The sequence below is a fragment of the Mobula hypostoma genome, chromosome 16 (genome assembly GCF_963921235.1).
Source record: "Mobula hypostoma chromosome 16, sMobHyp1.1, whole genome shotgun sequence".
Taxonomy (NCBI): Eukaryota; Metazoa; Chordata; class Chondrichthyes; order Myliobatiformes; family Myliobatidae; genus Mobula; species Mobula hypostoma.
Genome location: NC_086112.1, coordinates 57055702 through 57072755, shown reverse-complemented (window position 1 = coordinate 57072755; position 17054 = coordinate 57055702). Strand labels below are relative to the sequence as shown.

The 17054-nt window shown below is 40.9% G+C and overlaps 1 protein-coding gene across 2 annotated transcripts in view; it reads left to right on the top strand.

The window, feature by feature from the left end:
• Positions 1-17054, top strand: part of LOC134357421 (zinc finger protein GLIS3-like) — a 503684-nt gene that overhangs the window by 423649 nt on the left and 62981 nt on the right. For both annotated transcript variants that reach the window (XM_063068994.1, XM_063068995.1), the window contains one exon: positions 4553-4734. In XM_063068994.1, the coding sequence (XP_062925064.1) occupies positions 4553-4734 (182 nt within the window). The remainder of the gene's footprint in view (positions 1-4552; positions 4735-17054) is intronic.

Genomic DNA, 17054 nt, shown 5'->3' with positions numbered 1-17054 from the left:
ATATACTATAAAGCTGAGGGGTCAGTTACAACGTTAATCCACCTCTTTCATCAGCACGGCTGAGCTCCACTTCTGAGTTTAGCACTGAGTCCAGTGCCAGTATCTAACATTTTCCGAATTGTGTGTTGAGCTGTACAGTTAGAAATCAGGATTATACTATCCTGCAAAATGTTGTTAGTTGGCAGTTCTTTCCAGAAACACCAGCTGAAGGGACCGTGACCAATGTCAATGTATCTGCTTCCAATGCGACTGGAATTCTTTCAATGCAGTTTCCAATTCATCTGGCAGTTCTAAAGCTGTGCAAGATTGAAGGTCAAAGGGCAACTCAAACAATTCACTATTCACCATGATTCTCAGTTGATTGAATCCACACGATTTGCAGACATTAAGAGACAATTTTCCAGCAGTTGAAAGACGTGGAAACAAACTATAACCAAAAAAAAAGCAAAAACAAATTGCATTTACTGTATCTGGTGACATCTTTACATTGAAGAATTCGGTTTTAAGTGCATATTGATAGTTAGTGTTACCACCCGCAGATTTGCAGTTTACCAGTAGAAAATTCTGATTAAGGCAGAAACTGAAATGTAGATTGAAAGCTGTCCAGAAGACGTTTCTTATACTACCGACCAGGGTATTATTAATGACTATTGTCACCAATGTCAGTACATGCTCAATGAATAATTCATGGCAAGAAGACTTCTAACTAAAGCATTCTTTTGCGATGGAAATCACTTTTAATTATTTCACAGATACAAAAGCAGATGTATAATGCTTCAATTGTTGACTGAACTTTTTAAGTTTTATCCCTTGAGGAAAACATCCTGCCCATGATTTGCTCTGCCATCAGCTATTAGCAATGTAGAAAGACAGCTCACCTTACAAACCAACTGACCCAGACATTGGAATCAAAGAAAAACAGGAGCAGCAGTAGACCATTCAGCCCTTGGGGCCTGCTTCATTACTCACTATGATCATATCTTATCCTTTATCTCAAGCTGCATTTCTGCTCCCTCCCTATATACATTGTTGCCGTTTGTTCCTAAAAGATTACCTCCTTCTTAAATACATTCAATAATTTGGCCTACAGTACCTTTTTGATAAAGAACTCCACAAGTTTAGAATCAGAATCAGGTTTGATATCAACGGCATATGTCATGAAACTTGTTAACCTTGCAGCAGCAGTTCATCATGATGCACAACAATAGAAAAACCTGTGAATTACATTTCTATATAAATAGTCAAATTAAATAGCAAGTGACAAAACTGAAATACAAATTGTAGTGAGGTAGTGTTCATGGGTTCAATGCCCATTCAGAAATCGGATGACAGAGGGGAAGAAGATGGTCCTGATTCATTGAGTGTGTGCCTTCAAGCTTATGTACCTCCTTCCTGATGGTAGCAATGAGAAGAGGGCATGTCCTGGGTGATGGGGGTCCTTAATGATGGATGCCAACTTTTTGAGGCATTGCTCCTTGAAAATGTCCTGGATACTGCAGAGGCTAGTGCCCATGAGGGAGCTAGCAACTCTCTGCGGATTATTTCAATCCTGTGCAGAAGACCCTCCCCCCGTACCAGGTGGTGATGCAGCCAGTTAGAATACTCTCCACGCTAGATCTGTAGAAATTTGCGAGTGTTCTAGGTGACATACCAAATCTCCTCAAACTCCTAATGAAACCTAGCCGCTGTCACGTCTTCTTTGTAGCTATGTCGATATGTTGGGTCCAGGTTAGATCCTCAGAGATATTGACACCCAGGAACTTGAAATTGCTCATTCTTTCGACTTCTGATCCCTCTATGAGGACTGCTGTGTGTTCCCTCATCTTACCCTTTCTGAAGTCCACAATCAGTTCTTTGGTCTTACTGATGTTGAGTGCAAGGTTGTTGCTGCAGCACCACTAAACCAGCCGATATATCTTGCTCCTGTACACCCTCTCATCACCATCTGAAATTCTGCCAACAATGGTTGTATTGTCAACAGACTTATAGATGACATTTGAGCTGTGCCTAGCCATACAGTCATGGGTGTAGAGAGAGTAGAGCAGTGGGCTAAGATGTCAGTGAGGTGGAAATGTTATTTCCAATCTGCACAGTCTTCCAGTTAGGAAATTGAGGATCCAGTGGCAGAGGGAGGTACAGAGGCCCAGGTTCTGGAGTTTTCCGATAAGAACTATAGGAATGATTGTGTTAAACACTGAGCTTTAGTCAATAAACAGCATCCTGACATAAGAACTGTAGGAATGATTGCAACACACACAAATTGCTGGTGGAACACAGCAGGCCAGGCAGCATCCATAGGAAGAAGCACAGTCGATGTTTAAGGCAAAGACCCTTCGTCAAGACTAACTAGCATTTTGTGTGTGTTGCTTGAATTTCCAGCATCTGCAGATTTCCTCGTGTTTGCATAGGAATGATTGTGTTAAACGCTTTGCTGTAGTCAATAAACAGCATCTTGACATAGGTATTTGTATTGTCCAGGTGATCCAGGGCTGCATGAAAAGCCAATGAGATCACATGGTCCGCCATTGACCTATTGTGGCGATGAGCAAATTGATGTGGGTCCAGAAGAGGGATTGATTCTAGCTAGAACCGAACTCTCAAAACATCTCATCACTATACCCTCTGAGTGAAGAAATTTCTCCTCATCTTACTTCTAAATATCTAACTCCCTATCCTGGAATTGTAATGCCTGGTTCAAAAACCTCAGGCAGGAAAGTACCATCCCTGCACCTAGTTTTTCAAGTATACTCAGAAGTTTGCATGCTTCAGTGAGAACTTCTTTTGTTCTTTTGAACGCCCGTGAATACAAACCTATTAAGTCCAACCTGCCCTCCTACATCAGCTCTGTCATCCTAAGAATCAGTCTAGTGAACTTTCACTGAACTCCCTCTCACCAAGGCCCCATATATTGTAGTAACACATCCTTGCTCCTGTGCTCCTGTAGTGAGATGTCCTTTGAACAGTGTAATCACTCAGTCTTTGTTTGGATGAGAAAGCATATTTGAGCAGCAACTACAATGTGCTAAACTGCAAGCTGTATTGCACATAATTTTGCAATAAAGGTCAATATATCATTTGTCCTCTGAACTGCTTGCTGCACCTGTTTGCTTTCTGTAACTGGTGTACAAGGACAAAGAGATTGCCAACATGTGATTTTGTTTTGCACACACACTAACCTCTTACATGGGACTTCATTCAAAACTTTTGGAAAATCCAAACACATAGCATCCACAGGTTCTCCCCTTTTATTTCTACTAGTTATGTTCTCAAAAACAATCAATAGGTTTTTTGATCACAATTTCCCTTTCATAAATTTGTTCTGTCTTTGTGGAATCATATTAATATTTTCTAAATGACACATCTTTTAAAAGTAACGCATACAAAATGCTAAAGGAACTCAGCAGGTCAGGCAGCATCTATGGACATGAATGAACATTGGACGTTTCGGCCCAGGACTGGAATGGAAGGGGGTAGGTGGCAGAATAAAAAGTGGGAGGGAAGCAGGATAGCTAGAAGGTGATAGGTGAAGCCAGGTGGGTGAGAAAGATAAGGGACTGGAGAGAAAGGAATCTGGTAGGAGAAGAGAGTGGACCATAGGTGAAAGGAAGGAGGAGGGGATCCAGGGAGCGGTGATAGGCAGACAAGAGGGCAGATCAAGGAATAGAAGAAGTGGGGAGGTGGAGGGAAAGTTTGTTTTACCGGAAGGAGAAATCGATAATCATGCCATCAGGCTGGAGGCTACCCAAACAGAATATTAGGTGTTGCTCCTCCACCCTGAGGGTGGTGCATCTTGGCACAAGAGGAAGCCATGGACCATCATGCCAGAACAAGAACAGGAATGGGAATTGGAATGAAAATGTTGGGTCACCAGCAAGTTCCGCCGTTAGGAGATGGAGCGGAGGTGCTCCTAATACAGCCTCCTCTACATTGGTGAGACCCATCGTAAACTGCAGGACTGCGCTGTCAAGCACCCCTGACAAATACCAAATCCAGCTCCTGGCCTTTATGTGTGGCTTAGTTACTAAGCCCAGCTGAACCAATCTCTACTGGCAGGAGAAGGGGAAAAGGTGGGTTACTGGTACCTAAAGACCTGTTGCTTCCAGCAGATGGGGCCCAACATCTGTGTTTGACAGCTCATCCAGGAGAGGGGAAACTCTGATCTCAAACCTCTGATGCCTTGCAACTCTACCCACTAATGGGGAAAGCTTCAGGAGTAAATCCCAAGGGAAAAATCCGGAGCTGGAGCCCCTAAGGCAGTCTTACATTGAGTTAAACACTGACTGGCAACTCCTGCGATGCTGCTGGTGCCAAATTGTATTGGTCTCTGTTGTTCCTTTGGGTTCATCAGATGCGTGGTGAGGAGGAGCCTGCTGCATGGGCAACAGCTTGCTCTCCATACTGTACTGCCCAGACTTTTATATCGAGACAGCTGGGACTCAACATCCATAGTCAACCCTACCAATGGAGGCCTCAAAGTACAATATGTAAAGGCAACTTTGTAAAATTAAAGTGCCATTTTATCTCATGAGCATCTTCATTGGTTTTTCCACAGATTTGCGGCCTCAGCTCCTTCTCCTCACCACATCAGTCCCAGGAGAGTCGCTGCACCTCCTCCGTTGATGCATAGGAGAACGCCACAGCCATCCCAAGTACAACAATTTTCAGGATCCCACCTTAAACCTTATCCCCCAATCACAGCCTCTTCAGCACAACCTAGCAACCTCCATGTCCAAGGTAAGAAATAAGGTCAAAGTCACGAAAGAAATCTTGCTGTGAATGAAGATTACTGCAGTTACATGATGAAAACTGATTTAAAATGTTCAATTTTTGCAGCCAGGAATTTTCTGAGATGTAGCTTATCAGCCTCTGTGCAATCACCCATCCTATGGTTAATCTCCATAATGTAGACTAGTCAGCATTTTGAGCAGCGAGTACAAAGTTGTCAAGCACAAGCAGTACAAATAATTCAGTGACTCAACTGGAACTAATATTTGGGATTTTGAATATTGTGCTGGGAGCAAAGAGCTCAAGGAGCTCATCTTCCCTTCAGGGAAATTCCCTCCCAAAAGAAAGAGAAAGAGAGAATATTCAGGGTGACTGATAATTGGTTAGCACTTTACACAAGGAAGCTTTCCTTCAGAATATTGAAAAAGGGAGGAAGAGCTGCATTTGGAGATGGAAGATATGGCTGAAAATTATCTATTTAATGCAGAGACTCATAAGACTGAAGATGAGAGCAAGAGAAACTCTGACATATAAAAAAAAGATTTAGCAGGAAGGAGACCGAGTTAGACTAGAAGTGGAGAACCTTCTCCCTCTCATTCTAAAGCCTGCTCAACTCCCCAGTTAATCCAGTCTCGAATCTTTGCTTCCAGTATACTTTTGTAGAACCTTATATTCCCATTCATCTTGCCTTCTTATCCCTCATCAATTAAAATAGTTTACACTCCTTTTAGTTGTCCAATTGATTTGAATTTAGCTACTGATGGAAGGAATCCTGGCTACTGTAGGATGTAATTCTTCTTCGGCCCAGCATAGGTTTACACTGATTAAAGTTAATTTGCCTTACAGTAGGTTTATCATAGGAGTGACATTGAAAGGAAAGGGATTTTAGTCATCAAACATTTATATGTACACAGTAATCTGATTTTATACAAAACATTTTTAAATTACCTTTGGCCAAATTCACACTTGAAAGTATCTAATCTGCCAAAGTGTAAAAATGGATGGTTTAATTTCTAAAAATTTATCATCAAGTGAGCAATCTCCAACAATTTAAATCTCTCCAACTCTTTACTGATTCATTGATTTTCTCTGTTCCTCAGATTGTTCAATAGTTCCATTTATTATCAGAGAAATGTATGCAATATACATCCTGAAATTCTTGTTCCTTGCAGACATCCACGAAAACAGAAGAGTGCCCCTAAGAATGAGTGACAGTAAAAGTGCTAGAACCCCAAAGACCCTCATTTCTCCCTCCCATACACAAGCAGCAGCAATGATCCTTCCCCCACCCCCACCCACTTCTGCAAAAAAAAGCATCAGCAACCTTCATCCACCAAGCATGCAATAGCAAAGCCCCCAATAAAGACCATGATATGCAGTACAACAAAAACTGATCATTCACCCAACAATCCAACATCCCAATAAAGGGTAAAGAGAGGTGTCCCTTTTCACAGTGAAAGGAGAAGCATAACAAAAGCAACTCACTGATTTGTGATGATAACGTCATTTCGTTGCATGTTCTGAGTTCTTGAACTCAAGATTCGACAACAAGCACTCCAGATTTGGGTCTTTAACTGAACCCTATCCACCTTAAAAAGGAAAAAGAGAGATATTAAAGGTAGAAATTAAGCCATCTCTGCAGATGCGCTCGAAGGAATTTCTGTAATGCACCATTACTCCTGCTGGTAAACTTATTTTACTACAATTTCCTTCAGATGAAATATCCTCTTTCAGTATGCTTGCTGAAATTTCTCCATTGTCATGCATAATTATTAACATTCCAAACACCAACCACTTTCTGAATGAAATTTAGCTCCTTCACTCACCTCTTAAACTCCTACCCTTTACCTATATCTATGACCAATAGTCTACGCAGAAAGCGCTCTACTCTATCTACACCCTTCATAATTTTGAACACTTCCATCAGATGCATCGCCGTCTCCTCCACTCCATTCAAAACTCAGCCAGCCTGCACTCTCCCTCCATAACTGAAATGTTCCACTCCAGACAACATCCTGGTCAATCTGCTCTGCATCTTCTCACTTCAATCACATCGTTCTATAGTGTGGAGAGAGCACTGCCTGATGAAGGTGGGGAGGCAGAGACTTTCACAACGTATAAGAAGTATCTAGATGAGCACTTGAACCACCAAGGTGTAGACATTTATGGGCCAAGTGCTGGTATGACAGTCATGGGGATTAAGGGGAATACTAGTGAATCAATAATTGGCATAGATATGGTGGACAGAAGGTCTATTCCCTATGCTGAATAACTATTATTATGTTTGAGTATGACCTTGTCAAATTACGAATGTCTGGATTAATTCCACCTCTTTTTCAACCTTCAGTTGATGGTGTGTCACTTGATGTTTTGTCACTTTAGGTTTTGAAATAGAAAGAATGGGATTGGCTTGTATCTGTTTAATTAAAAGTTGATATCAGTTGTGTTCAGTATGTTATGTTTCTACACACTAGTAGTCAATGAGCAGAAAATCAAACCTGAAGAAACTTCTATGAAAGCCCTAACTATAGATGTGAAAAATTGCTGTTGCCAATATTAAAGGATTATTGTTTATTCTGTTTATATGATGCCCCTCTATCTCCTATTGGTCCATAGGCTTGCCTGCACTGATTTGCATGATGTATCTAACAATAAATCTGACATGTTTTCGAATTTGCAAAGGTAACATGCACTGTAAGGACGTTAAAATGATCCCAGTGAATATGTGATGAATTTCAAGAGAGAGTGGACAGGTGCTGTAGAAGAGTTATTTCAATACAAAGGTCAAAATGCCTGGTGAGATCTATTTCACCAGAGGCATTCAAAATTCCAATTCAGGTCACAATCTTTAGGCTAATGCATGGCAAGAAGCCTTGATAATTTCTCTTGTCCAAAAGAGATAGTTGATACAGAGGCAATGCCAAAATCCTGAATCCACCTAAATCTTTCATTAAACAGCTTTGCAAATGCAAGTCTTGGCATGACAGAAAGAATTTTTCTCTTATTTGTTCTTCCTTCCAGTGACAATGTTTGCCAAGACTGACACAAGAAGTTCAGAAAAGGCAGGGGAGAAGAGGGAGAGGATGTGAAAACATGACTATTCAAATGAAAAAAAATAATGGAAATAGGGTTAAATTTAGAAGCGAAGAGAATCATTTAATTGGCAGAGCTGGAAGGATGAGAGGATGAGAGGACATTACTAGTCTTTCTAGCCAAACAAGCAGCACACTTTTCAGCACATACCATCTAAACTCAGCTATTTCCTGATCCCAAGTCCTGGGAAACCTACCTGGCAATACACCCACAATTTCAGTACTTTGATGAAATTTATGTAATGTCCTGCATCTGTACAATGGGGCACAGATGCCAATGTAATTTTAAAACAGCAGCTGTCAAGTATACGGCCAACTGGATTCACTCTTCGTGACTTTTTAATCTTAAAGTCAAATGTTGATTGAAGTGTTAATACATAGAAACAATTTATCAAGGAAGTTACAGTTAATCTCCACAATTCAGACCAGCTGGAGAATTGCATTCAATTCTGGGCACCACACCTTAGAAAAGGGATCGAGGCAATTGAGAACACAAACACGAGGAAATCTGCAGATGCTGGAATTTCAAGCAACACACATAAAAGTTGCTGGTGAATGCAGCAGGCCAAGCAGCATCTTTCGGAAGAAGTACAGTTGACGTTTTGTGCTGAGACCCTTCGTCAGGACTAACTGAAAGAAGAGCTAGTAAGAAATAGTAAAATGCTGCCTGGCCTACTGCGTTCACCAGCAGCTTTTATGTGTGTTGCAAGGCAATTGAGATGTTAAGTAAGGTTTTCTAAAATGGGTACATGGAAGTAGGGTTACTGTAATTTTGAGAGGACAGATGAACTATATACTTATTAGAGCAAAGATAATTGAGAGAAATTTTAATAGTTTTTAAAACTATGAGTGGGGATTTGATGTCAAAAAACTGATACCACCAGCAGGTGGGATTTAACCAGAAGAGACAGATTTGAGCTTTTTATTGTCTTTGGGAAATTTCTCAGAAACTTTATGAGTTATTTAAATTTTAAAGGGAGTGAAAGCCAAATAAATAGAAACTTTCAAAAGACTGTAGTTGTATAATAAACAACTGCAAGACTATGTAGAGAAAGCAAACGAGTGCAATTAATTTATGCTTCTTTCAGACAGCTGTATGGGGACAATGGGCCAAATGGCCTCTATTTTAAATATATGTTCCATAATGCTATAAACAGAAGACCAAAATTAAAGCCTAGAGATTTGAAGATAACAGTACCTGGTGTCTATAATGTTAAATCATTCACTTTCGTTATAACCAACAGTTGAATCATAGGCACCTGCCTACCACTTGACCACTGCAAATATAAATAACTATAATATTATTACAGCATCAATAAATTTCTAAACAAAGAAAGACCTACTCTTTTCCGTGATTTATTCATTTAAGGTTAAACTTCACCAACCAAGCATGAGTAAAAATTCTAAGCACCTTCAGTTGTCTCATCTCATTGCTTTAAAAAAGGACAATTGTGCTGCCTCATCACTTTTAGTTTATTTCATAATATCAGGTGGCTGTGGGAAGCCAGTTCTAACAGTCACCATCTCCTGCAGTTCACTACCTTGCTGTTCCAGCTTGTTTAGTATGATTTAAAGAGCTGTAGCCATGGTCACTGAACTTTTAGCTCAGTCTGTTGCAAAACAATAGTGACATTTACCTATCTCAATGTGCAGTCTTAAACTTGTCAATTCATTTTAAATTGGCTGTACCAGGCAAAAGCAGCTTCATGGCCAACAAAGAGCAGTAAACAGTTTCCCTGCTGAAGAGTGAATGTCTTGGAAGCCTGCATGAATCTCCAAGTGTTAGTGCTTAAACAGCAAGCAGTCGTGAAATTGATCCAAGATGGACCCCGTAAGCTACTAAGTTTTGCAACTGGTTTCTTCAAACAAAAAAGAAGGAAGGTTTTTCTAAGGCTATTATTTAAGGATTTGTAGGCCTTTTATCATATCTTCATACAGAATTACTCTGAAAATTACAATAATAGTTTCATGCTTTAAATCTACCAGAATTAGTCACAGTTCTTCAATCCTAGCTATGACTTAATGTTGTTTTCTTCTATTTAGCCAAGACATGTTTGCAGCTACCATTGTAGGATTTTGTGAATAAAACATGTGAGAACTGTTTTATGTGCTTAACAAAAGCCACAATCCTTTACTTCCATTACCAACAAACCAAGAGAGGTCACCTTACACTAATGTCATTACGTCAGACATGGTCTCTTAAAGTGAACACAACAACTCAGTGAGAGTGTTTGTAAATTATGTTTCTATTACGAACAATATGTGTCATCTGTCACCTATTACATTACCCTATACAATCAACAGTTTTCTATTTTGTATGAGTAAGACATTAACTGCTTGATAGTTTAAGTGCTAACTGATATGCTACTAAGACATCTGCATAATTTGGGGTGTTGAATTAAATATTGGTTCTATTATCAGGTATTTACTTTTGAACATATTTCCAGCATATATTTAATAATGTCACCATATCCACCAATTCTCCACCCCCAAAACACCTCACTTTACAGCTTCAAATGTTGAAACTGCCATTCAAATGATATTGAGCAGATTAGTGGCAGGTTGAAGATATACTTCCACTAATGAACTCTGCTGGAGGGACCCTGCAGTCCCAGAATCTGTGTCATGATTTAATGTGATTCAAACTGTGAAGGATCTGTCCTTACCAAAGGTTGACAAGCAGAATCAAAAGCAAAAAGAAGGCAGAGAAAGTTAAGAAAGAAGTGAAGAGTTATTGATTGGATTGCTTAGTGATTGGGTTGCTTGTGAAGAGCTTGCTGTAACTATAACTCCAGTTCTTCATCCAGCAGTGGTCCTACATTTCCATGAATTTGGTAACCAAGGATCGGTCATCGGCCATTAAACAAAAACAAAAGTCACCAAGGAAAAAACATTCCAAACCAAATTTATTAACAAAAACGTATCAATTGCATATAAGCACAAGAGATTAGATAAGTGAGGATTTATTCTCAACAGAAGATGAGGTAAAAGGATTACTTTATAGAGGCTTACAAAATTATGAGGGGTGCATATAGAATAGATGGTCAGAATCTGAGGAGTCTAAAACCAGAAGCACAGATTTAAGGTGAGAAAGGAGGAACTTAAAAAAAACCTGAAGGTTAATTATTTCCACAAAGAGAGTGGTGAACATTTGGAACAAGCTGCCCTAAAAGGAGGTGGAGGCACGTACTGTTACAATGTTTGAAAGGTTTTTGGACAGGTCATTGGCTAGGAATGGAGTAACCTTACTCTTCAAAGCTACAAATGTCTGAGCTGGAAGCATGTGAATGCACCATCTCCACCTTGATCAGTGTCAAGAATCGTGGAACAATCAGTGTTAGAAAATCTCGGGGCTTGCCCTCTTCCATGCTGTGACATGTTTAATGCTTCCTTTGTTGAATGTCCATGAAGATGGCCAGCAAACAACTGCTCCAGCTACAAAATAACTGTTCATTTATGCTGGCTGGCTTCAAAAAGTGCAGACTTATATTACAAGAAGCAATGCCCTCTTCTAATGCATCCTCTCAGAGTTTGTTATTGACATCATTAGACTGAGCAGGCAACACAATTTTAACATACTGCCTTCATTGTAATTCAAACATAAAACATGCAACATAGAACAAAGAACATAGATCAGTATAGCACAAGAACAGGCTGATTGTGCTGAACCAATTGAATTAACAATTAATATGCAATTAAACTAATCCCTTCTGCCTACACAAGGTCCATATCCATATATTTCCTGCACATTCATGTTCCTATCCAATAGTCTCTTGAGCGCCTCTGTTGTATTTGTCTCCACCACCCAAGTCAGTGCAGTATAGACACTCACCACACTCAGTGTAAAATACATGCCCCCCTCACATCTCCTTTGAACTTACCCACTCTCACCTTACATGCATGCCCTCTGGTATTAGATATTTCAGCTCCTGGGGAAAGATACTCCCTAGCTACTCTATCTATACCCCTGATAATCTTAGCAATCTGTGTCAGATCTCTCCTCAGCCTCCACCGCTCCAGAGAAAACAACTCAGGTTTGTCCAACCTCTCCTTACAGCACAAAGAGTCATAGAGTCATAAACAACTACAGCACCGAAACAGGCCTTTCAGCCCATCCAGGCCATGCCAAACCATTTAAACTGCTTAGTCCCATTGACCTGCACCCGGACCATACCCCCCATTCTGCTACCATCCACATACCTATCCCAACTTCTCTTAAACGTTGAAATTGAAATCACACCCATCACTTGCGCTTGCAGTTCCTTCCACATTCTCACCACCCTTGGAGTGAAGAAGTATCCCCTCGTGTTCATAAGACCATAAGACCATAAGATATAGGAGAAGTAGAGGCCATTCAGCCCATTGAGCCTTCTCCGCCATTCAATCATGGGCTGATCCAATTCTTCCGGTCGTTCCCTTTCCCCTAAATCACCCAATACCCTTTGATGCCCTGGCTAATCAAGAACCTATCTGTCTCTGCCTTAAATTCACCCAATGACTTGACCTGCACAGCCACTCGTGGCAACAAATTCCACAGATTTACCACCCTCTGACTAAAGTAATTTCTCCACATCTCAGTTCTAAAAGGACATCCTTCAATCCTGAAATCGTGCCCTCTTGTCCTAGAAACCTCTACCATGGGAGATAACTTTGCCATATCTAATCTGTTCAGGCCTTTTAATATTCAGAATATTTCTATGAGATCCCCCGCTCATTCTCCTGAACTTCAGGGAATACAGCCCAAGAGCTGCCAGACGTTCCTCATATGGTAACCCTTTCATTCCTGGAATCATTCTTGTGAATCTTCTCTGAACCCTCTCCAATGTCAGTATATCCTTTCTAAAATAAGGAGCCCAAAGCTGCACACAATACTCCAAGTGTGGTCTCACAAGTGCCTTATAGAGCCTCAACATCACATCCCTACTTGTATGTTCTATACCTCTAGAAATGAATGCCGACATTACATTCTCCTTCTTCACAACCGACTCAGCCTGGAGGTTAACTTTTAGGGTTCTCCTTAAACATTTCACCTTTCACCCTTAACCCATGACCTCTAGTTCTAGTCTCACCCAACCTCAGTGGAAAAAGCCTGCTTGCATGTACTCTATCTATACCCCTCATAAATTTGTATACCTCTATCACATCTTCCCTCAATCCTCTATATTCAGTGGAATAAAGTTCTAACCTAAATAATTTCCCCTTGTAACTCAGGTCCACCAGTCCTGGCAACATACTTGTAAATTTTCTCTCTACATTTTCAACCTTATTTATATCTTTCTTATAGTTAGGTGAACAAAACTGCACACAATACTCTAAATTAGGCTTCACCAATATATTATACAACTTCAACATACATCCCAACTCTTGTACTTAATACTTTAATCTATAAAGGCCTACATGTCAATAACTTTCTTTACAACCTTATCTACCTGTGACACCACATTCAAAGAATTATGGGCCTATATTCCCAGATCCCTTTGGTCTACCACACTCCTCAGTGCTTTATCACTCACTTTGTAAGATTGACCCTGGTTGGTCCTCCCAAAGTGCAACATCTCACATTTGTCTGCATTAAATTCCATCTGTCATTTTTCAGCCAATATTTCCAGTTGGTCCAGATCCCACTGCAAACTTTGATAGTCTTCCTCGCTGTCTATACACCCCCAATCTTGGTGTCATCAACAAATTTGCTGATCCAGTTAACCACATTATCATCCAGGTTGTTGATATAGATGACAAACTACAATGGACCCAGCACTGATCCACTAGTCACAGACCTCCATTCAGAGAGGCATCCATCTGCTGCAACTGTCTGGCTCCTTACTTCCTCATCTTGAATGCCAAGCAACTGAACCTTCTTGCCCAACCTCTCATGCAGGACCTTGTCAAATGCCTTGCTGAAGTCCTTGTAGACAACATCTATTGCTTTGCTTTCATCAACACACTCTATATCATCAACATCATAAACATCAACATCCTCAAAAAACTCTGTAATATTGGTCAGACACGGTCTATCACGCACAAAGTCATGCTGACTAATCGTAATCAATCCCTATCTATTCAAATACTCATATATCAAGTCTCTTAGAATACGTTGCAATAACTTTCCCACTACTGATGTCAGGCTAACCAGCCTATAATTTTCTGGTTTATTCTTAGAGCCTTTCTTAAACAGTGGAACAACATTAGCTATTCTTCAATCCTCCAGCACCTCAGCTGTCACTAAGGATGATCTAAATATCTCTGCTAGGGCCCCTGCAATTTCTGCACTTGCCTCCCACAGGGCTCAAGGGAACACCTTCTCGAAGAGTAGATGTCATGCCAAAACTCTGAGACTCCAAAGGAAGTAGAGGCACTGCTGTGCTTTCTTCATAATTGTCCTTCTATGCTGGGCCCAGGACAGGTCCTCCAAAATAATAACACCTAGGAACTTAAAGTAGTTAACCCTCTCTACCTCTGATCCTCCAATAAGGACTGGCTCATGGACTTCTAGTTTCTTCTCATGAAGTATATAATCAGCTCCTTGGTCTTGCTGACATTGAGTGAGAGGTTGTTGTTATGACACAACTCAGCCAGGTTTTCAGTCTACCTCCCATATGCTGATTCATCACCACCTTTGATTTGGCCTACGACAGTGGTGTCGATAGTAAACTTGAATGTGACATTGGAGCTGTGCTTAGCCACACAGTCATAAGTGTAAAGACAGCCTTGTGGTGCACCTGTGCTGATGGAGATTCTGGAGGAGATGTTGTTGCCAATCCAAACTGACTGGCGTCTGCAAGTGAGGAAATCCAGGATCCAATTGCGTAAAGAGTTACTGAGACCAAGGTCTTGGAGCTTACTGATTAGTTTTGAGGGGATGACGGTATTGAATGTGGAGTTGTAGTTGATAAAGAACATCCTGATGTATGCATCTTTGCTCTCTAGATGTTCCAATGATGAGTGAAGAGCTAATGAGGTGGCATCTGCTGTGGACCTGTTGATCCATAGGCAAATTGGAGAGGATCCAAGTTGCTTGTCAAGCAGGAGTTGATATGTTTCATCACCAAACTCTCAGAACACTTCATCACTACTGGGTGATAGTCATTGACACAGGTCACCACGCTTTTCTTGGGCACCAGTATAATTGAAACCTGCTTGAAGCAGGTGGGTACCACATGGCACAGTCCACTGACTCAAGGAAATCCCTTAGCCACTCCTCTGCTGCCTGCAACCACCTCTTCGTTGTTCTAATCTAGAGCTTTGCTCTTTGGCCTCTGCCCATATGCAGATAGAAGGACAGCTAAGTGATCCGATTTCCCAAAGTGCATCCTGGGCATGAAATGGTAGGCATTTCTTACCTTAGTATAACAGTGGTCTAGTATGGTGGGACCTCTGGTGCTATGATTAGATGCTGATGGTAATTGGGCAGGGTTCTCTTCCAACAACCCTGATTGAAGTCTCTGACTATGATTTGAATTGTGTCAGGATGAACTGTTTCTTGTTTGGAAATGGCATCATGCAGTATCGCAAGCGTTTGATTATAGTCGGCCACTGGTGGTATGTAAACTGCAGTCAGGATCACAGATGAAAACTCCCTAGGTAAATAGAATGGACAGCATTTGACCATTAGGTGCTCCAAGTCGGGAGAACACAAGTTCAACAAATCAGCCACATCGGAGTACCAGCAAGAGTTTATCATCAATCACACACCTCCACCTTTTGTCTTTTCCGAATCAGCAGTTCTGTCCATTCTGCAAATCAAATCTGATCACAGTATCTTGCTTGCCCAAAGAAAACCATGTTTCAATATACAGCGATCGATCTCAGGTCCTCAATTTTGTTCCCCAGCGACTGAACGTTTGCCAACAAGATGCTGGGTAAAGGAGGCCATTTGCAGTCCCTCCTCTTACTGCCTCGCTTCGCCCTCTTGCTCCTGATCTGTGATGGCCGCTGGTCAAATGCTGAAACACCTGCAAAGCACCGCTTTTTAATGCACGTGGCCTGTAATCCAGACAGTACCCTGGATAAACTATCCTGTTGCAATGCATTACTGGAGATATTTTCCTTGGATTTTTAAATCATAAATTGATGCACGTACAAATTTTGCCCAACAGTTTTATTTAAATAAAAGGGCCAATCAATTGTATTATATAGCAAAACTTAACCTTGTGACAGGAAATATGAGTCCAAAAGTCTACAGCTTACAAGGAATGCTGACACTTAAATACCCATTTCATCTCAATTTGCCTGAAATGAATGGTACAAATGGAAAGTAAAAATGGCAGCAAGTACCGAATATTGTAGTTGACTAATTTGATATTACTGGCATCATAATTTCCTAATATGTAACGGTATTCATGCAAACCCATATAAACAGCAAGAGGTCTCATTAATATTTATACACTAGGCTCTAGTGACTACATTTGAACCTGATTGCCAGCTTTATTGCTGATCACATCAATCTAAAACTGTTAATAAAAGGCTTGCAACAATCAGGACCATGCTTAGAATCCCAGTGACTGTGAGATTTTATGTTTTGCAGATTTCCATGTGGTTTACAAGGAGCATGAGTCCTTTGCTGGGCCCCCATACCTTTGGCCTCTTCTGTGGAGGCTTCCTACCTTCTTTCCCACTTATGATTGCCTCCAGACCTTACCTGATCAATTAACTTATACAAAGGGCCATATCCTGATGGTCACTACACAATGTCACATCAATGAGAGCAGAAGGTTCAGTTGTACAGGCCTTCCACGAGTAGTATTCTGTCCAGATCTGCCTCTGCTTCCAAAACTCTGTCTTGAAGCAATTTCAAGACTACTGTCTTGAATTTTAACCTGGCATCACACACAAAAGGACCTTTTAGAACAGAGGTAAGTCGGATTTTTTTTTGCCAGGAAGTAGTGAATCTGTGGAATGCTCTGTCACAGACTGGGGTGGAGGCCAAGCCAGTGGATATATTTAAGGCCGATCTCCACAGGTCTAGCAACATCTATGAAGATGAATAAATCGTCAACGTTTCGGGTGAGACCCTTCATCGGGACCTGCTGAGTTCTGTCAGTACTTTGTGTGTGTTGTTCTGGATTCCCAGCATCTGTAGGAACCTGCGGCATCTTGAGTTTTTAACCTGGCATAGCAGGCCTGTGGGAATACTACCAGATGTAAGCCCCATCCAAATCACCAAGCAAACTATCTTGGGAATATGTCACACTACTTCATTATCATCACATTAAAATCCTTGATATCTCTCACTAACAG